Here is a 21,556-nt window from a genome sequence, read left to right on the forward strand (position 1 = left end):
GAGTGTAGAAAAGTAAGGAAATAGGAAAAGTAGAAAAGTAAGGAAAATAGAAAATTTGTGAAGGAAAATAAAAATATTTTATTTTATTTAGAATGATGAAAAATTAGAAAGGAAGAAAAATAAGAATGAAAAACAATAAATAGAAATTTAGTTTTTTTTTTTCTCTCTATTTTTAGAGAGAAAATGGGTTGAAAATAAATAAATTATTTTTTATTTTTATAATTATTTATTTTATTTTAAATAAAAAATAGATTTTTACTATTTGAAGAAGCTACTTTTTTTTTCTTTTGTGGATATTTAACCCGACTGTATTTTAGTTTTAATATTTTATATAATTATTAAAATTTTTAAATATAAATTATTAATAAAAAAATATTTTTTTATTTAAATTAATAATTAAAATGTATAAATAAATTTAAATATTTTTAAATAATAATAATTAAATTTAAGATAATTTTAAATAATTAAAAATAAATTTTAATTAAAATTAAAACAAGTAGAAATATTAAAATTATTAATTGAGTTTTGAATTTAAATAAATAACTTTTATAAATATTTTATTTTTTTATGTGAAATGAAAAATAATTTACTTTTCATAATTTTATTTTTTTATTTTTCCCTCCTTTACTTTTTTTTTTTTAAATTCCCTAATAAAAAAAATTCCCTTTCGCTTGATTGATTGATAAGGCAAAATGATTTAAGACAAAACATCAACGTGACGAGAAGCGAAGATTTAGGTGATTTTATTTCCTTACTGTGTCAGGACACGACACCCAACTGTACCCATTGATCGAAAACCAAAGAAAGGTCTCTCCTTTCTCTTCTCTCCGTCTCTCTTTGACCCATTATCCGGCCTACCACTCGCCGTCCTTCTTGTAATCGCCGCCTCTGTTTAGGCCACGGCTATATCAGCTATGGCTTCCTCTTTATATGCCCATGTATAGATTCTTGTTTTCTTTGTGCTTTTGAAGGTGTAACCTTTCTGGGTATTGGTTGATTACTTGGAAATTTTGGTTGAAAGTGGAAAGCATGATTCAGAAACTGAGGAAGTTAGATGCTTACCCAAAAATCAATGAGGATTTTTATAGGAGGACCTTTTCCGGTGGCCTCATTACCCTCGTCTCTTTTCTTATCATGCTTTTCCTCTTCTCCTCTGAGTTAAGTATGTCTCTCTCTCTCTCTCTCTGTGTGTTTGTGGGTTGCTTCTGACCATTACATATCAGTTGTTAAAGATGATGTCTTTTGAATTGAGCATATGGTAGTGAATTGAATTGCGATATAGGATGTTTAAGAATTTAGAGAAGTTGAAGGTTAGGCAAATGAATTGTACATGAGGGATGCTTATATAGATTTCAATAGTGTAAATAAGCTTGTGAAGAAGGTGCAAATGAAAAAACCCATTGGTTGTGTTATGGGGCTGAATCTATAATAGTTTTGAAAAAGATCAACCAAAAGAACTGATTTTCTGGTTACACAACCAGGAAAGACTACCAGTAAATGTGTTTTTTATTCTCAGATTTTTTTTTCTAAAATTGGAAATTAGTACCCCATTTATAGCATAAAATTCTAATAGAATAAAGCTTTGAATATATCTTAATAGAATAAGAGATTAAACTTAAGAGCTTGTTTGGTTCAATTCTAAAATACAAAATTATGTAATTCAATTGAATTTCATATTTTGTATGTTTGATGTTAAAAAAATAAATAAATTCTAGGAATTGGATATAACTAAAAATGATTCCTATTAAATTTGATGGAATTTGAAATGAATTCCAGGAAACTTACATAGTAATATTTTTTGGACTAAAATGCTACTATCAAAAATTTTCTTCTCAATCATTCATCTTTTTATATACTTATATATTTTAACTATTCACTTTGAAATTTTGATCACTAATGTGATCAATAGAATTTACTACACTCAATAAGTACCATTAATTAATTAAAAAAATTAAAAGTGGTTTGAATCTTTAAGGAAAAATAACCAAGTATCATTAATATCATCCTTAAATTTTCCCTTAAAGCAATCTGTCACCTTGCACAATTCTTCCTTTAAATTTTTTTTTTTATATTTATTATCACATAAGATATTTTATATTGTCCTCAGTTTTTAATATTTAAGCTTATTATGCACTTAGTGATGACATTATTTATGTTATTATATACATCTCCTATATTATGAGAAATGTCAATTTGTTTTATATTTATTACTATATTGATGTAGAACAACTAAGAACAAAGAACACAACAAGGACCAATCCTTAAAAAAGAGAACTAATTCTCAATAATTTTATTTAATCTCAATAATAATCATAATTCAAATGTACTGAATAATAGAAAATTAGCTCTATTAATGGAGCTAATTTTAACTCAAAATTGTTTAGAGTGGAGAAAGCAAATCCATATAGCCGACCCCAAATTTTTGGGATAAAGGCTTAGTTGAGTTGAGTTGAGTTTAATAGAGCTTACAACCCTAATCAAATTAGGAATAGAAATCCTAATTCAACTCTAATTAGGAATACTAAATAAGATAAATTAGAAAATAATAGACCTAATAATAATAAAATTCTTAAACAATAAAAACTCTTTAAATTTCTTAATCCTATAATAATTAAAATTCCTAAATAAAATTCTAAACTTCCTATTCTGCATTAATTGTTAGTTGCTTTATATGTTTGTTAATTATTATAAATTTATTAGGTATAAGATTTTTTTAATTCTGTAGAAAATATAATCTTTTAATTTTATTATTGAGGATAGTTTAAGAAATAAGGACAAATGAATTTCAATTTTGAAATTATACGAAACATAAATTATGTAGAATTCAATTGAATTTTGCATTTTAAGTTGTGTTATACCGAACAGTGGAATTCATTTCAAATGAATTCCAAAGTTTGTAGTAGAATTGAACAAAACATTATGTAAATCTTAACAAAATAAGGATTTGGCCCTTCTCAATAAACAACAATAACAATTAATAGATGACATAATGTAGGAAAGGTTTTGTTGTATTTGGAGAAATGGCATAATGCTTTGTTGATCTTTTCATTTGTATCTCATTTTTGTGGATTTTATATTGAAAATTTCTCAATTCAACATGCCTATTTATATTGGTTGTGTAATGATTCTTCGGCAAAGCATAAACTATCATGTTAAAAATTATCATCTTCTTTAGATAATGATATTAGCATAAGAAACTTCTTGATAATGACCATCTTAAGCCAGTGCCTCAGCTGGAAAAAAAAAAAAAAAAGAAAAAAAAAGGGAGAACAAAAAAAAGAAAGAAGAAGAAGAAAAAGATTGGTGATTCGATTTTATCAAGTCTGGCATTTTGCGATGTTTTCTTTTCCTATACTTATGTTATGAACTAATCTTTTTGAGTGGTATTTAATGACATTTCTTTATATTCTCTATTTCTTCTTGACAAAGATTTTTATGAGTTACTGGATCTGGTCTTAGTAGTTCTTAAAGTTATATTGGCTATTGATGCCTGTTTTTCTTGAAGGATTATACCTGCGTATTGTTACTGAGACGAAGCTCTTAGTGGATACTTCAAGAGGGGAAACTCTAAGGATCAATGTACTCTTCTTTCTTCCTTCCTTTTAATTGATTCATTGCTTCCCATGGTTTGATCCTTTGGTGTTCTGGAGTTGCTAGGTGTTAATTGATGTTTGTGTTTTGGTTCATCCTTGTTTTTGCTTGAATGTGCAGTTTGATGTCACTTTTCCTGCCATTCCATGTACATTGCTCAGTATTGATGCCAAGGATATCATGGGAGAGGAGCATTTCGATATAGTATGTACACAAAAAGTGGCTTCTTGTTGGTCAATTTACATTTGCACATTATTTGGCTGCTCGCTCAATTCATTTGATTGCTTGACTGTTATTTGTTGAAACCTGTGTTGGTTTGCTGCTTATAATTCTTCTTTTTCATGTACAGAGACATAATATAACTAAGAAAAGGATTAATGTTCATGGTGATGTAATTGAAGTCAGGCGTGATGGGATTGGTGCACCAAAAGTCAGTGAGAAAATACCTCTCTCTCTCTCTCTCTCTCTCTCTCTTCCCTGTTTTGCATGTTTTCCCTTCCCTGTTTGAGCAAGCAATTCTTACAAATACAACTGATAACATCCTATTCTTTAGATTTGGTTATGATCATGTGTATGCACACACTGTACCACTTCTTATGCTGATCATATCATTGTTAGACACAGAAACACCTGTACTCGTATATATAAGCCTCAAATTGGTCAATATGCCTCGCAATGTAGATATACTCATAGGGGTTTGAACTTTGATTTATAACTTGGTGAATTAGGTTCTCCTTTTCCATTATGTTCCTTATTTCCACCCCAAACGTGCAACATATTTTCTCCCAGTTTTCTGTTTCTGTTCATGGTTTAATTTTTTGAATATTTGTTGTGCTTTTTTTTGTTTCTCCTTCTTTGCTTGTACATCAACTGCCCATTTTAATTATTTTTCTCTTCTTCGTGCAGGTTGAAAAGCCTTTGCAAAAGCATGGTGGCAGACTTGAACACAATGAAATTTATTGTGGCTCATGCTATGGCGCAGAAATGGTACATTTAATCTCTGGCATCCATTTTTTGCTACATTATCTATTAATCTATGGCAATTGAAGCATGTAACTATATTATATGCTAGGTAGCATAGTGATTGCTAAACTGATATAAAATGGCTGGGAAACTTTACGATACATTGCATATTTAAGTCTCATGGTTTTGATGAACTATTCTAAATCTGATCATCGCCCTACTTTGCTTCCCAATCCCAAATAATGCTAATAAAGAAAAAAAAAACGTCGTTTGCTTCTTTTGAAACCTTAATCTTGTAATAAGAGTTATAAATCCAGATTTTGCAGGGTTTTGGATGCTCATGAAAAATGTATTTTGTTTGTTGACCTTGCTTGGTGAAAGCTCAAGCTTTTGGTAAGAAAGGCTTGGGCTAAAAAAAAATTTCATCCGAATTTATCAACTTTGAACAGTTAAACAGCAGCTTAAGGATACTCATTTCATACTTCTCTAATACTCTTTTTACTTAAGATTGCTATTTTGCTTTTCTCTCATCTGTCTCCCGTAGACTTATTCACATTCAGCTAACACTCAATATTGCTTTCATGAAATTGAGTTGAATGATAATATTAGATTGTTTATTAATTTCTCTCTCTCTCTCTCTCTTGCTCTTTCTTATGTAGTCAGATGATGATTGTTGCAACTCATGTGAACAAGTTCGTGAAGCATACAAGAAAAAAGGGTGGGCATTGACTGGTACGCATTTGATTGACCAGGTTAGTTTGCAAGTACTATTTCAGAGCATTTTGTAACATAATATAAGCTAATCTTTAGGAGGGCACAAAAGCTACTAATTATTATAGTAATTGATGTATCTTGCATTAGCATGCTTCATATGCATATTCCATTCCCCTGCTCTAATGTAGCTATGCTATCATATTCTTTAGGAATGACTTAGCAATAAGTGGTGTTACAATCCTCCATTAGCCCTTTGTCCTAATTATTGTTAATTTGTTACTGTGGACACTAAATAGAAGGTATCGGAGCCACACTGTGCTGTAAAGGAGTATATTAGGGTTGAACTCTTAGAGTTGAACTCTTACTTTCTGTAGCATATATAATTTGATAGTGGAAATCTGATGTGGCAATGGCCCATTTAATTTGGAAACCACATATTCTCTAGGATGTGGAGTTCATGTCACATTAGTTTCTTCTCAATGCAATGTACATGGTATCCATTTTAGACTAGAATTTCAAATAAAATGAATAGTATGCTATTAACAATAAGCTTTTGGGACATCAACATGGTTGCTTTAAAGAAGGGGAAAACAAAATCTAACTGCGACCAATTGCCTTTGTGATGTTAAGTATGCCCGCATCTGCAACATCCATTTTGTGATAGCCTACGAGTTATGACCTGAGTCCTGGGCTAAATCTGTTGATATATCAGGGACGTGTTCTTAAATTGGCTATTTGGCTTACATGGAGCAAACATCATCATAAAGAGGGAATAATACACATGCCACAATAATGAATGCTATTTAAAATCTTCTCCAAAAGAAGAAAGAAAAGGAAGAAGAAAGCAAGAAGGAGCCATTTTCAGCCCATGCAAGCAATTTCTGTGAGTTTGACGCGGGTGAGCTCCAGTTTTGATGCAGCCGCTTCAATCCAAAAGAAAAAAAAGATAACAGGGCAAATGAAGGGCAAGTCTGTATCTGCAGTTTCTGTTCTGAATTGTGTATTGGTGGGCCATAACTAGAGAGTAGGTAGAGTGTGATGAATGACCCATTAAAATTTTAGCTTGTGCCAAAATGAGTTATCATTCATGGGTGAAGATATCGAGCCACTTAAGGAAGTATTATCCTGGACCTGCTGGAACATCACTTTTTGGTGTGTGACACAAATTGTTGCATTGTTTCTTAAACGATTGTGATAAAATTCTATGCCTCCATTTCTATAATATTGTTGTTTTGCATAATATTGTTGTTTTGCATTACTCTTGGATGTTCATAAACTGAAATAGTAGTTAAAACTTTACAGAGCTTCATAAATTGTGCAAAATTAAATGCATGTCTTTGTTATGAAAATTTTCTGCTATTTTTATGGTCAGGTAGGCCTGGGAAAATTGTTTACCATGTGTGAGCCTTGTATTGTAATTGTATTGAGTTTTTTCATGTCCCTTTTGGTTTCAGTGTATGAGGGAAGAATTTTTCCAAAGGGTCATAGATGAAGAAGGTGAAGGATGTAATATATATGGATCTCTGGAAGTAAATAAAGTGGCTGGAAATTTTCATTTTGTACCTGGGAAAAGCCTTCATCACTCAAATGTCCATGTGAAAGATTTGCTGTCTGTTAAATCGTATAGTTATAATGTAAGAAGCATTTTGATACTTGAAATAGTTCAAATATAATTAAATTTTCTTTTTGGATTTTTTACAACTTATTTTAAAATTTTGTTGTATTTTGAAAATTTAATTTAACACTATTTTACCTTTTATGATGCATGATCTAGATAAGTCACAGGATCAATAGACTAGCTTTTGGTGACTACTTTCCTGGTGTGGTGAATCCCCTGGATGGGTAATTGTTTCTTTCTTCTCTTGCATGGCTATTTACACTTGAAATGTTTAAGTTATTCTATTTTGGGCATCTCCGTCATATTAAGTGGAATTTATGAGTTCATCTCGTACATGCTTTTGCAAGTATGATAGAATCGATATAGGCCTGCAAGCATGCATGTGTTTATATGCGACCGATATTTTGGATTTTCTCTTATTACTGCAAGCTTCCTTCTTACTTCAAAGTATGCTGTTAATTGATTTCATCTTGTCCCTTATTCAGTAGAACTTTGATGTATTGTGTATCATTTTTTAGGGTACATTGGGAGCACGAAACACCAAATGGCATTCACCAGTACTTCCTCAAGGTTAGTATATCAAGGCATTGAGTTTCTGACTATTGGGTAAATACTCTCGGTTGTCCTCTTTTATTTTTGATACTGATAGTTGGAAAATCATCCAAAGTTGTGGAAGGATATTTGACCTATTGAATCTGAGAATTTCAATTATTGTATCTATTTATATAATGTCTCTTTTCATCAGATTGTTGTGTTCATTACAAGCATTAATTATGCGGATTTCTCATTCTGTGTTGTTTGCAAGTGTTGGCATATGGAAAAAATTGTCTGGAAGAAAATGGGTTAAAGGGCATACTAATATGTGATTATTTTAAAGTACAAAGTATTTGAGTGATTATTTTAAAGTACAAAGTATTTGAAAACCTATGTATAGTGTGTGTGTGATTGAGTGTGGAGCTTTAACAGTCAAAATCTGCAATGTTCTAACCGTTAAGTGTTGATAGATTTGCTAAATACTGGCAAATGTTTAGATAGATTTGCTAAATATTTTAACTTTGCAGGCAGTCCCAACAATATATACTGATATTAGTGGCCACACTGTTAGCTCAAACCAGGTAATAACAAACACCCTAAATATAACAGATCTATTTGTTTTCGTCTCATTCATGGGATCATTTCCTAAGAGGCACTAACATGGGTATTGTACAGTACTCTGTAACAGAGCATTTCAAGAAATCAGAACCGGATCAACATGATTCTCTTGGAGTTTTCTTCTTCTATGACTTTTCTCCAATTAAGGTGTGTTCGTTGTCGACATCTAATATGCTTTTTAAATTCCTTAGAGTTTTTCATGGTAGGTGTTGCAGACTTTTCTATTTGCATGTGACTTCTGATGTAATAGTAATCTGTTTGTTTTCTCTCTGCTAAATAGTGTGATGTACAACCATAAAGAATAGATCAAGAGAAATTAATTCTCAAGAACAAAGAGGGTAGAGAAACACATTCTCTGGAGAAACAAATTCTCAAAATATTTATTTAATTGTCAATAATATCATAATCAAAGATACCGAATAATGGAAAACCTATGACTATTCGATTCATCCTGATATGAGAACTTTCAAAATAACAATGGTTGTGACATTCATGTTTCCATTGTCAATCTGTGCTTCTTCTAAGAGGATTGGCCACCTGATGTTGCTTATCATTTGTTTGTGTATTGCAGGTGACTTTTAAAGAGGAGCATATTTCATTTTTACACTTCATGACCAATATTTGCGCAGTATTTGGAGGTAATCTTTCTTGCTCATTCTCCTGGGCCTCCATGAAAATGATTGTTCGATAATTTAAAGACAAGCCTATTTGATCTTGTTTTGTTATCTCTTAATATCAAAAAATCCAGGTTTACTATTCTCTTTGGATTTCTGTAATTAAGAGGCTGTTACTCTTTTTTAGGTATTTTCACAATTGCTGGAATAATAGATTCATTTGTGTATCATAGTCAAAGAGCAATCAAGAAAAAAGCAGAAATTGGCAAGTACAGATGATATGCCGGGTTGACATTTTCGGCAGGATGTTTTTGGGATGATGGAAATCATTGAAATTGTTTCTTCTCAATAGTCACCAATCTCTTCACATTATTCACTCTTGCTTCCAGTCAGTTTACCGTTGTAGGCCATAGACGTCAGAATATGAACCCAGCTCCTGTTTAATCAAATGATACTTGTTACAAATGTTCTTCATCGACCTTCAGTACTCCTGTTACATATCAATAGATGTCTGAAAGTCTCTCTCACAATATCAGAGCAGTTTGCTTCTTCTTAGGATATATTATTATTATTACATAGAAATAGGCTTATGTACAATATAACTAAGCTCCATGAGCACAATGAATTGAAGATCCATTCAGAAGTTGAAGTTAGAGGCAATTGACTTGGCAGATAGCAAATCAAATTTTGTGTTAGCTAACAGTTAACTAGTAAGCTATTCTGAGCTTTCTTTTCCTCTTTTTGGGTGGGATAGAAATGGAGATGTGGCCATGACATTTTGTATTGTCATTGGGAATAATTATACTCAAAATCTCAAAATTAATTTGAGAGATTTTGAATTTTATCTACGAAAGCAATGATTTATAAAATAATAATAATAATAATAATAATAATAATAATAATAATAATTTTTTGTCAATACATTTTGTTGTGATCATAAAACAAATAGATTTTCTCTTACTTGGTATTGCTGGATAAAATTTCAAAGCTATCACATTTACGATAAATGGTAATTTTTAATTAAATTTATTAAATTTTTATTATCGCATTACGACAAGCGATAATTTTTAAATAAATTTATCGATATGTTTTTTGTATTTCATAAATTATAATATATAATTATTATAGAATTTAATTTTCGAAACATGATTCTTAATTAATTTTATGTTTTAAATTTAAATAATGAAAAAAATATTAATTATTAAATATAATTATTAATTTTTTTATTTTTTAAATAATTATAATATATAATTATTATAGAATTTAATTTTTTAAATATATTTTCAAATTAATTAATGTAGCAACTTCTTTTTAATTTTATATTATTTTTTAAAAAATCTCTAATCAGGGTATCTCAAGTTGTCGCAAATGCGTCGCCTTTAATATAAAATATTGAAGTTGTGGAAATTTTGAGAAAATAATTAAGGTTTTGAGGTGTGAATGATTACCATATTAGGGGCAATTATTTTTTTATTTTTTGTAATATATAATTATTATAAAATTTATTTTTTTAATACAATTATTAATTAATTTGATTTTTAAAATTTAAATAATAAAAAATATTATTTAGTTTGAAGACATCAATGGCAATAAAATTCAATATTTATATTTATTTTAAAGGAAAATTAAAATTATTTAATAAAATATTCTTAAACACAATATTATTATTATTATTATTATTATTATTATTATTATTATAAAAAATAACTAAAAAAACTTTTAGTTATTAAGACCATTAATTTGAGAGTAATTATTAATTTATTTATTCAAAATTTATGAATAATGATTTAAAGTTTTAATATTCTAAACAGCAAAGTTGAAATTCTTTCAATTAAATAATAATTTTATTTTTAATTAACAATGGCTTAATGACTTAATTAATTTTAATATGAATTTTTTTTTATCTCTGCCTATAAATAGTTATTATCTTTTACCATTTGACACACACCAAACTTTCTTCTCACCGAGTATATTTTTTTATCTAATTACCATTAATTCTTTTGTTTGCTCCATTATTTTTATTAATATTTTAAATTTAAATAATAAAAAAATATTAATCACTAAATATAATTATTATTCATTATCATATTCCCTAATTTTTAATTTGAAAAAAATCAATAGTAATAAAATTAATATTCATATTTGTTTTAAAGGAAAATCAAAATCGTTTAATAAAATATAATTAAACACATTATTTATTATTTTTATTTTTATTATTACTATTATTATTATAAATAAATAAAAACTTATGGTCATTAAAAAAAAAACTTGTGGCTATTAAATTCATTGATTTAAGAGCAACTAACTTATTTGTCCAAAGCTTATGACTAACATTTTAGAATTTTAATATTTTAAATAGCAACATTAAAATTCTTTCAATTAAAGAATAATATTTTTTTAATTAATAATGATTTAATGGCTTAATTAAATTTGATATGAATTTTTTTTTTATCTCTACTTATAGATAGTTAATATCTTCAACCATTTGAAACACATTAAACGTTCTTCTTACCAAGTATTCTCTCTTAATCTACTTACTCTTAATTTTTTTGATTTACTTTATTATTTTTATTACTTCTTTCAAGAGTTACTGATTTCAATTCATAAATCTTATTTATATATTTCTGTTAATTGTTGTTTCTATGTAATATTAAAAAAAAGTTAATTAAATCTTAAAAGATAACGGTTTGTGCCAGAATTATCCTTAAAACAGTGTTATTATGCCTCAAGCTAATCTTTTATTTTCCACCATTTTATTACTACTATTTTCTAGCACTATTTAATTCTCTTTAGCATTCATTAATTTCTCCATTTCTTTTCTTATTTGTAATTGAAGCAATGATACTTTTTTTACCTAATTTATAATTCAATCTTTCATTCTTAATATTAATTAAATAATTATTTAAAAATATATGATCACATCTCATAATAATTCTATTTTGTACTTTTGTTTTTATTATTATTAATTTTTATTTTATTTTTCTCGTTCCATTTTTGACCACAAAATTAAAATAAATTAATTTTTTAAAATAATTGAATTAACACAAATTATGAATTAAGTTAAAACAAATCAACTAAATATATTAATATTATTTATTTGAGTTGTTCTTTTTTCTTCAGCCTCCACTAATTTCTCCATTTTTTTTTCTAACTGAATATTAATGTCTTTCCTGTTTGGTTTATAATTCAATCACTTGCCCATTAATAGCTAATTAAATCATAATTTGAAAATATATTGTAGCTTAATTTATTATTATTAATTCTTATTTTATTTTTTTCACTCCATTAAGTACAAAGAAAATTAATATAAATTAAATTTTATTTGTTAAAAAGAGTTAAACAGACATAAATCGTGAATTAAATTAAAACAAAATAAATCAGATTAGTATATTATAGTCAATTAATATAAAGTCAACTTATATTCCCCATATAAAGTCATCCAGATGCATAATATGCATTCTTTTTATATAATTAATGCAATTTTTTTTTTCTAAAAAGTTGAGAGCTACCTTTCAAGTCTTTTTATATAATCATATTAGTAATTTTTTTTTATTTCCTTTTTATTTTTTATTAGATTATTTTCCTGTTTTATTTGAATTAAGTTTTTTTTCATTTGAAAAATTTTAAAGATACATGGAAAATAAAATTATATTAAAAATTTAAATCCAAGCAGGAATAATTGAAAATATTAGCTGAAACTAATTTAAAAAAAGAGAATGTATATAATAATTTGAGCAATGAATCAAATGTTAAAATAATATAAATTTGTAATCTTATAAGATTAGGTAGTAATTTAGTGTCATTCAGTTTATTTAATCATTAGCATCAGTAAATTTTAAATTATATTTGTTAATTAAATAATTTAACTATATTTTAAATAAAGTAATTACATAAACTATCATTAATTTATGTATAAAAAGAATTAAAGAATATTTTTCTTAAATAATTATGTCATAAATTAATTTAAAAAATTGCTATTAAAACAAAAGAAAATTTATTTAAATTAAATAAGCAAAATTTAATTTGATAATAAAAATTTATTATTATTTAGATTATAATATATATGCATAGCATGGATATTTCATTAGTCACTCTCAATGAAGTGAAATTTCATTATTTTATCCATAGATCCACACAGTCAGTTTAGACAATAATGTGATTGATTAGTGCTGCCTTAGATATAAAAAAGCAGTTATTATTATTTTTAAGTGTAACACCCCTAATTTTTAAATTTATTATTTTTGGATAAATATTGATATTTTATTTTATTTGAATTTTAGGAAATTATTTGAAATTTTTCGGATTTTAGAAATCGAGTTCGATTTTCCGAAAATAAAAACTTTGATGATTTTTAAAAATTAATTTAAAGACCACATGGCAAAACTAAAAATATATTTGGAGTCTACGAATTTTTCTGAGTTTTCAAGAATTTTTTCAAAATTTTTAGGCATCATTTTCGGTCTCAAGGCAGAGTAAAAATTTAAAATTTTGTATCTTGAATCGAACCGGCTGAATCAAATCAGACCGAATCGGACTGGCCTAATCGGACCGGCTCCTTTTTCTTCTTCTTCTCCTCTTCCCGCGCGCGTTCTCCTCCCTCTCTCTCTCTCTCTCCCATTTTCTCTCTCCTCCCTCCTCCCCTCGCCAACCACCTCCCAAGAACCCATTTCATGCCGCTGAACGCCGGAAGCGTTGCTTGGCGAGGCGACCAGCGGCCAATCCGGCCACCATTTGGGCCGGGTCTTGTGTCTAAACCCATCTACACCTCGAGAGCTTTCCATAGACACCAAGAACACCAAAATCCATCTAGCGGTTTGTCCAATTTTTGTCCGGGAAATTTTAGCCCATTTTGACTTTTGGGCTAGATTTCTCGCAACCGTGAACCCCACAAGAAAACCGAGAGTACCAGAGCGCTCCACTCGTCGAGAGCTTCATGGCAATATAAATTTCAAAATTTTTCGACACCATTTTTCGATGGGTCCCACGGAACTTCGCAGTGTTTTTCCGAGCATTAAATGAGCTTAGAAAATTCTGTAAAATTTATGTACTAACCCCCGTGTTGTGAGCTTCGTGTAGGTATCTTCAATTCGCGAAAATTCGACAGTTGTCCGGGTCTGTGAATTTCTGGCCAGATAGATCGGCTACCGAAAAAGTCTCCGAATTTGATCGAGATTTTGGCTACCTCACCATTGTCAGACGTCCCGAGAGCGTCCCTAGAGTCGGAATCGGCGTAGATAAACCTGAACTTTACTTTTTCATAATTTTCTAGTGCTTAAATGGGATTAAAAATCCATAAAATATTCGTGGTAGCTCAGAAAATTATGATTCATTTTGCAATAGCCTAGTAATATTGCTAAGGACAGCGGGGAAAAGTTTTAGAATTTTTAGAGCTTATTTGGGCAGTTTTTGCAAAAATAATCAATTATAAGGACTAAACTGTAAATTTACATTTTGTGATTGAGGACTATTTGGATAGGCCCAGGAGGGGCTGTGTGATGTGATTGAGTTGTGGGTGTATGAATTGTGAATATAGAAGTGCATTTTGAGCCCTTTTGCAGGTTGGGTAGGTCCTAGGTATATGGGAGACTCTGCCGGATTTTCGGCACGACTTAGAACATATTTGGTCTTTTTTTGGTTTGTATTGAGTCAATTGTATTAAATAATTGTAATGTAATTGCAGTGTGGAATAACCTTCTTCCTCCGCCCAGCCGCCACAGTGACTGCTGTCAAGTCTGTGAGTAAAATATTAATTTTAATTGTAATTTCGATATTATTATATGTTCAAGCATGCCCATGCATCACTTATATGCATATATCTATGTAGTTAAACTCTAGGCAAATTTTATGTTGCATTCACAACTGTTAAAGTGCCATGTATGTTGTTGTGGTAATTTGGAGCAGTGTGCGTGCGTTGGCGTGCGTGTGATGTGGTGTTGGCTATGGATAGGACGAGTAGTCACGGCTTGAGATCTTCACTGGGACCCGGTCCTTCGGGGTAGTCACGGCTTGAGTTCTTCGCTGGGGCCCCGATTTGGTTTATTAAGCGAAAGTCCGGCTTGAGTTCTTCGCTGGCACAGGTTAGATTTAAGAGAGCTGTATAGGGGATCAGCTCACATATATTATGATTGATATTACTGGGTGTGTGAGTGCTCCAAATTACCTTTTTGCTGTTATGATATGAAAATATTGCTGATGTTGCATTTCACTCTACAGGGTACATTAGTTTTAGATAGTTATAGAGATTATAGTTAAAATTGATATTTTACTCTCTGAGTCGAACGCTCACTCCTGTTCAATATTTTTCCAGGCTACAGGAAGATATTTTTGAGGTTAACCTGCTTTTCTCCCTCGCAGGTCGTTCATTAATGTTTGTACAAACCTGTTAACTCTTAGAATTTCCGCATGTAATAGAAATATTTATTTGATTTGGATCTGTAATATAAATTGTTATTTTGGATCTGTAAACTTATTATTTTATGTATGTTAATGGACTGGATGAGGGAGCTGAGCTCCCATTTATTTTATGTTGTTATGAGTATGTGGAGAGTAAGCTAAGCTCCCCAAATGATTATATATTGTGTTTACAGGTCCGGACTCTGTTCGGTTGATTTCTTGAAATTGAGCCCAAATGAGCCTTAGAGTTAGGTTAAGGAATAGTTAGTCTTACTACGGGCCTCGGAGGCTTTAGGCTGGCCCAGGTCCTAATGCCGGTCCGGCCCATAGGTTGGGTCGTGATATTAAGAATGTGATATTCATATTTTTTAAAGAGGGATACATATACATTGGGTGTATTTAATAATCTTTTTAAAATATAAAAATATGAAAATAATTTTTTTTAATCTAAAAATCAAATTTTAAATAAATTTTATTTAATTGAAAGAAATAAATTCATTTCAACATAATTTAACAAAAGTTCAAATCATTCAATGAAACTTTTTATTAAAAATTTAAAAACACTCCATTTAAATTATATTTATTTTTTTTAAATAAGGATAAAAAAATAAGTATATTAAATTTAATTTTTTAATTATTAAATAATAAAATCAATGAATTCTACCATTTTAAATTTTAGGTAAAAGGTGTATTTTTACTCTTAAACTAATACTAAATAGTTAAATAAGTTCCTAAAAAAATAATAAATAAATCAATCCAATTAAATCCTACTCAACTAAACCAACCCTCAAAGTACCTGATAACCAAGAAGCATTCAGCACTCATGTCACCATATCACGTTCTAGGTAACTATGATTCAACCTGTAATAAGGTGATAGGGGGAAAAGAGAAAACCACCAACTTGAATAATCATACAGATAAGATTCGAAAACAGAAAGCTTTAAAGTGAAAATATGGCCAGTCTGAAAAAATTGTCAGCAAGCCTCAATTACTTGACAGAAATGCTATGAGAAAAAGTACCATCTGCTTTTGCATCTTTGGAGAGTCCCATCCCTACGATTTTGCTTTCTAACAAAATCTACCCGAGAGAAATGCTTAAAGATGTAATGAAAAAGATGCGAAGGTACTCTTGTTAAAGTCCCCAAGAGATACAGGACAAACACCAAAAGAACCAACAAGATAAAAAGATGAAAAACTAGCTATCTCATCATCATTTTGAGAAAAATGGCTACAAGGAAATATCAGTTTTGAGTTATTTACTCTCTATAGGAACATGAAGCCCTCCTTGATTAATTGAAATATGGGAAAGCTTCAGCTTAATGGCCTCAAACTCGGCATTCTGTCTCTCTTCATTTGTTAACCACAATGATAAGCAACGATCAATCAAATCTGTGCCACAGCTCGAGGGAGCAATTCCCTTTAAAATTCTTGTTCTCCCATACCTTGTTATCCTTTCTAGATTAGTATCAGAGGGCTCCTCAGCATAGTTCTCAAGAATGTCCCTTATAGCACCACACCAGATTGGACGAGCTACCTTCAGGAAGTCATGCAATGCCAACACTGGAAGATTGACGCTTCCCAGTTCAGACTCGCTGTTTCCAACCCTTCCATGAAAATCTGACCCTCCAAGCTTCAGAAGACCGTAAGCGTCTGCTAGGTCACTGTATACTGTTCAAAAAAAACAAAATCAGTATATGAATTCCAATCTAAGAAAAAAAGTTAACCGAGATCAGTCATACATTTTGAGTGTCCTGTTAAAGCTAAAATGCCACTATTCTATTACTGAAAACTCCATCCTTACTCATGGTAATAGCCAAATGGGACTTTGGAGAATAGCCATTCGTATCAACAAGTAAATCATCTCAGTATCTCCATGCAGATCAAGTAAGTTGGAATTGGTTTCAACTTGGAATCACAAGAAATTTATTGAATTTTTCATAACTCACTAGACTTTGAATTTCAAACTTAGCACACAAACTTCAAGCTGCACATGAAATAGCAAGTTACCTAAGTTTGTGTTGCACAAGAACTCATAGATCACATGGTGACATCAATCATTTTCATCAAATATAAAGCAACAAAAAAGAGTTCTAATTCCGAGCAAAATTCATCTATCCTGGTTGACATTTTGACTAGTACCATTTGGGTTGTAAAGAAACATAACAGAAAACACAGGAGGGGATTTTCAGTCAGCTCTCTGAATGCAAGTAATATCATTCTATGTCTTATGCAAATCCTATGAAATCGAATCAACATTTCATATCTGAAGTGGGAGGATGAATTGAAGAGCAGTTCCAATTCACCTTCATCAATGAAGTTCAGCCTATTACTCCACAGTGGTGTTAATATTTTTCCCCCTTCGCTAATATTTATCATTATCAAATGCATTTATAGGTCAAGAAGATATATCTAATACAAAAAGTTAAAGAAGATATAATGTTAGTCCATAGCATTTGACACATAAAAACCAATAAAAGAATAAAAACTTGAAAAGGAGATAAAGATTTAGAAAATAAGAGGGAGAGGCAGTTGAGGACAGAAACCACATGCCTGCCAGTTTTCCATCGCTTCTGTAAACTTCCAACCCATGAAGACCTGCATCTTTCAGCCATCTGATAACTGCAACAGGATTCTTCAATGCCCATGGATGAGCCAGCACTGCAAGTCCACCAGTTTCACATATCACTTGTATTGCTTCCTCTGCAAGAGGCTCACTTCCCCTGATGCAGAACAGATAAACACTTTCCATCTATCAGTTCTGAATTTTCTAAATAAAAATAAGCTAAAACTGGTTAATAACATAAGTACTGGATTGTTACGTGGAATAAGCAGGTCCGCCATCATATAGATATTTGGCGAAAGCTTGTTTCAGATTCTCAACATGGCCTGCTTCAACCATAGCCCGAGCCACGTGCACTCTCCCAGGAGCAACTCCTTTGCCAGCAATCCTGGCAACATGTTCCCACTTAAGAGGCAAGTTGAGTTTGTTGAGCTTCAAGATCATATCTTTTGCACGAAGGTAACGACCATCTCGTATGTTAGCCAATAAATTTTCCAGTTCCTCAAATTTTGCTGGCCCACAGCAACTGTAATATGCAAGAATGTGCACTGGCTCCTCTGCTTCAGTATTTCTGCTTTATAAATCAAAGGATCCAAACCCAAACATCAGAGGTACAGATAAGCCAAGAGGAGAGAGGAAAAAAAAAAACAACTCTGAAGTGAACCTTGTTTTTTTTTTCTTTTTTTTCTTTTTTTCCTCTTTATTGGTTCTCTTCTCCTTGCAGTGTGTTCATAAAATGTGGTTGTTGAAATAACGCACATTAAATATGAGCTTGAAGTTTCCTCATAACGCCCATAATATTTTTTTTTTCAGGGTTAGGGTTTATTGGTTCTCTTCTACTTGCAATGTGTTTGTATCAGTGTTATTAAGGCAAGAAATGACACAAAGGCGACAGCGTACAAGCTACCCTATGGCCTTAGGCAACAGCCGAGGCGAGGGCCTTTTACAGTGAGGCATCGTAGCCTCTATATATATATATATATATATCATACTTTTAACTAGTTTAATAAATAAAAAAAACATATTTAAAAAAAATACATTTTATTTGCACTATATGTAATATACAAGAAACAGAAAGCAGAAAAATAAGGTTACAGAAAGGAAATGAAATTTAAAGAAAGATTAATTAACTCCACTTTGTTAGGGCGTAGGGAATAGGAGAGAAGAGGAGAGGAGGACGAGAGAAGAGAAGAGGAGAGAAGGAGGAGAGTTAGTTTTGAAAGAGGCGCACCTCGCTTGGTGCCTCAATGCTTTGGTGAGAGAGGCACTCACTTGTTGGAACTAGGCCTGGCCTGGCCTAGGGCCTCGACCGGTGCCTTTTGGCACCTTTAATAACACTGACTCAAATGGTTGTTGAAATATCGCACACTGAATATGAGCTTGAAGTTTGCTCCATAACTCCCATAACATTTTTTGTAGTGTATCTGTCCCACCTAAAAGTGGCTATATTTCAATATATTCTATTCATGTCCCAATTCTAATCATTTAATATCCATTTTGATGTCATTGACATATATTATGCTATTTGTAGTCTCTCTCTTTCTATTTCTATATATATGTAAAGTTTAAAAGCCATCATATAATAATCCAAAAAACTGAAATGTAAAAGAAAAATGGAGGTTTTGTATAATTTTTAAACTTTTATACTAGGTAGTCTCTCACATCATTATGCACAAAGATAATATTTTTGGTTGTTTTGTCCAGACCATATTTCTAAGAAAAACAAGCTGATCCTAAAATGAAATTAGTAGCTGATAACTAGATAAGGAATTGCAAACAAGGATTACATTAATTATAGGGAGTACCTAGGAGAATATATAGTGCTGATCTCAACACCCGGGATTATCTTGATGCCAAATCTCCGAGCTGCTTCCATAGCTTCAGGGATACCAGCCATCGTGTCATGATCTGTCAAAGCAAGAACTTTCACCTGTTCTGAACAGAGTGTACGGATTAAATCTTGATAAAAATAAGAACATAATAAATGTCAATGCACCAGCCAATGCATTTAAAGAAAATTACTTCCAAAAAAGGAACAAATCTTGAGAAGGAATCCATTAAAGTCCACCCCAAATGTAAATCATCCTAAAATGCTCTTTTCAGCTCATAATATCAAATTCAACTTCCAATCTTTTTCTTTAGCCATAGTTAAGATGAAGAAGCTCCATCCCAAAAATTTCTGGAGAATATTTTTGTGTAGATGATTAGTCAAAGAGAAAAAAATAAAAATAATAATAAAAAAAGGCTATTATCGTCCCCAATAAATAATACTGCAACCCCAATATATATACTGTCAGTTCATCCTATAATCTAATCTATTCTATCCTTTTGAAACAGTTAAACAAACCCAAAATGCATGTGCAACCAAGAACATAAAACGGCATAAATCCAGTCAAGGTTGGCATTTTCTTGTGTTGAAAAACAAATTAAGCAAAACCAAGTTGAAATGAAAATTTTAAAGACTCCACTTTGTTAGGTTGTTCATATCTTTAAAAGATGTTATCTTAGAATACAACAAATCTCCAATTCATATTATATTAGGCTAGAAGCCAAAGCCCTACCCGGCTACCACCTTTGTTTTTCCGAATTAGTAGTATTCATATCCTTAAAAGTCCCTTCAAAATCAAATTATAGAATCAATCCATTTCACTTGCCACTCTTAAAGCATAAAATAATTGAATAGATGGCTAATCTATGAAACTAAAACCCATTTCATTTGTCCATTCAAAAAAGCAAGAAAACAAAACCAGCAGAAACAAAGAAAAAAAAAATACCCCAGTTTAGCATTTGTAAATCAATAAAAAAATTACAAGGAAGAAATAGAAAGGAAATCAATCCAACTGCACTCACCCCATTCCCATGAGCTCTCTCCACAAGCTTGGAAGGAGACAAGAACCCATCACTGCATTTGGAATGAGAATGCAATTCAAAAACAACCTTCTCTCCTCCTCTGCCCATAGTCTTCTGCACCCCAAAATCATCAACAACACGAGCAGAAGCAGAGGATACCGAAGGAGGAGAAGACTGCTGATCCAAATACACCCATTCAGTGACAGCCTTGAAAGCCAGAGTCTGCTCAGCTGTCATCTTCTTCTTAGTACCTCCACGCTTCTTCTTATTCTTCTTCTTTTTGTCTTTTGCTTTCTTTGGGTTTTCTTTGCTTACAAAAGCATCATCCACCATGGCTTTTCGAGCACTAGAGAACCCAGAAGATGAAGAAGAAGGAACAGGGACGATTTTTAGCGGTGGGTTTGGGATTTCTAGGCTAGGAGGATATCTGGAGACAGAGCAAGAAACGTGAATAGATCGGATACAAACTGCAAAGTACGAAAGCAAGCAGAAAGGCGCTTGTCGTTTTGTAGGGGCAAACCTTTAATTCCGCATCTGTCCATCCTTTCTACTGGTGCCGGTGCTCTGAACCGAATAATATTAAAATCGAATTGTTACTATCAAAATCGATTTTATGTCTATTATTTCAATTCAATTTTCTAAATAACACTAAATACTTCGAAAAAAAAATAATATTAAATAAATTAAATAAAAAAATTATTTTTTATATTTTTAAATATATTTTATAAAATTATATATTTATCTATTATTAAAATTGTAATGTATATTATATAATTTAATATTAATTTTTAATTTTTAATAATTTTTATAAATGTATTAAATCTCTTTATTAGTCTTAATATATATATAATTTCATATCAACCGACACGAATACTTTATTTTAAGATTTTGTCACGTATCACTTTTTATAAATAATTATATTTTATATTAATTTAATTTTTTTATTTTTTTAATTATTATTATTATTTATGTTACTATTTTAATTTTTATAATTTAAATTATTATTTTCATTAAAATTTAATTTTTTAAAATTATTTATTTTTTTATAAATATATTTATACAAAAACATTATTTATCACATATCACTCTCAATAATAATAA

General features: G+C 30.5%; 2 protein-coding genes across 3 annotated transcripts; one reads left to right on the forward strand and one right to left on the reverse strand.

The window, feature by feature from the left end:
- The first annotated feature begins 712 nt into the window (after window positions 1-712).
- On the forward strand, window positions 713-9,491 carry LOC110643112 (uncharacterized). Of its 2 annotated transcripts, XM_021795358.2 has the most exons (13): window positions 715-1,162; window positions 3,506-3,579; window positions 3,712-3,795; window positions 3,941-4,021; window positions 4,498-4,578; window positions 5,214-5,306; window positions 6,723-6,902; window positions 7,043-7,110; window positions 7,405-7,456; window positions 7,948-8,001; window positions 8,096-8,185; window positions 8,610-8,676; window positions 8,840-9,491. In XM_021795358.2, the coding sequence occupies exons 1-13, from the start codon at window positions 1,030-1,032 to the stop codon at window positions 8,929-8,931; spliced, it is 1,149 nt and encodes a 382-aa protein (XP_021651050.2). In that variant the 5' UTR covers window positions 715-1,029; the 3' UTR covers window positions 8,932-9,491. The 2 variants fall into 2 exon arrangements, with proteins under 2 accessions (XP_057987676.1, XP_021651050.2); XM_058131693.1 differs by lacking the exons at window positions 7,948-8,001; window positions 8,096-8,185 and having other exon boundaries at window positions 713-1,162.
- Window positions 9,492-15,984: 6,493 nt separating this feature from the next.
- LOC110643111 (uncharacterized) lies at window positions 15,985-20,964 on the reverse strand. The gene is made up of 5 exons (XM_021795357.2): window positions 20,456-20,964; window positions 19,411-19,535; window positions 17,865-18,176; window positions 17,596-17,765; window positions 15,985-16,713 (listed from the first exon to the last, which is right to left on the reverse strand). The coding sequence occupies exons 1-5, from the start codon at window positions 20,786-20,788 to the stop codon at window positions 16,298-16,300; spliced, it is 1,356 nt and encodes a 451-aa protein (XP_021651049.1). The 5' UTR covers window positions 20,789-20,964; the 3' UTR covers window positions 15,985-16,297.
- Window positions 20,965-21,556: the final 592 nt, after the last annotated feature.

The sequence above is a fragment of the Hevea brasiliensis genome, chromosome 13, assembly GCF_030052815.1.
Source record: "Hevea brasiliensis isolate MT/VB/25A 57/8 chromosome 13, ASM3005281v1, whole genome shotgun sequence".
NCBI lineage: Eukaryota > Viridiplantae > Streptophyta > Magnoliopsida > Malpighiales > Euphorbiaceae > Hevea > Hevea brasiliensis.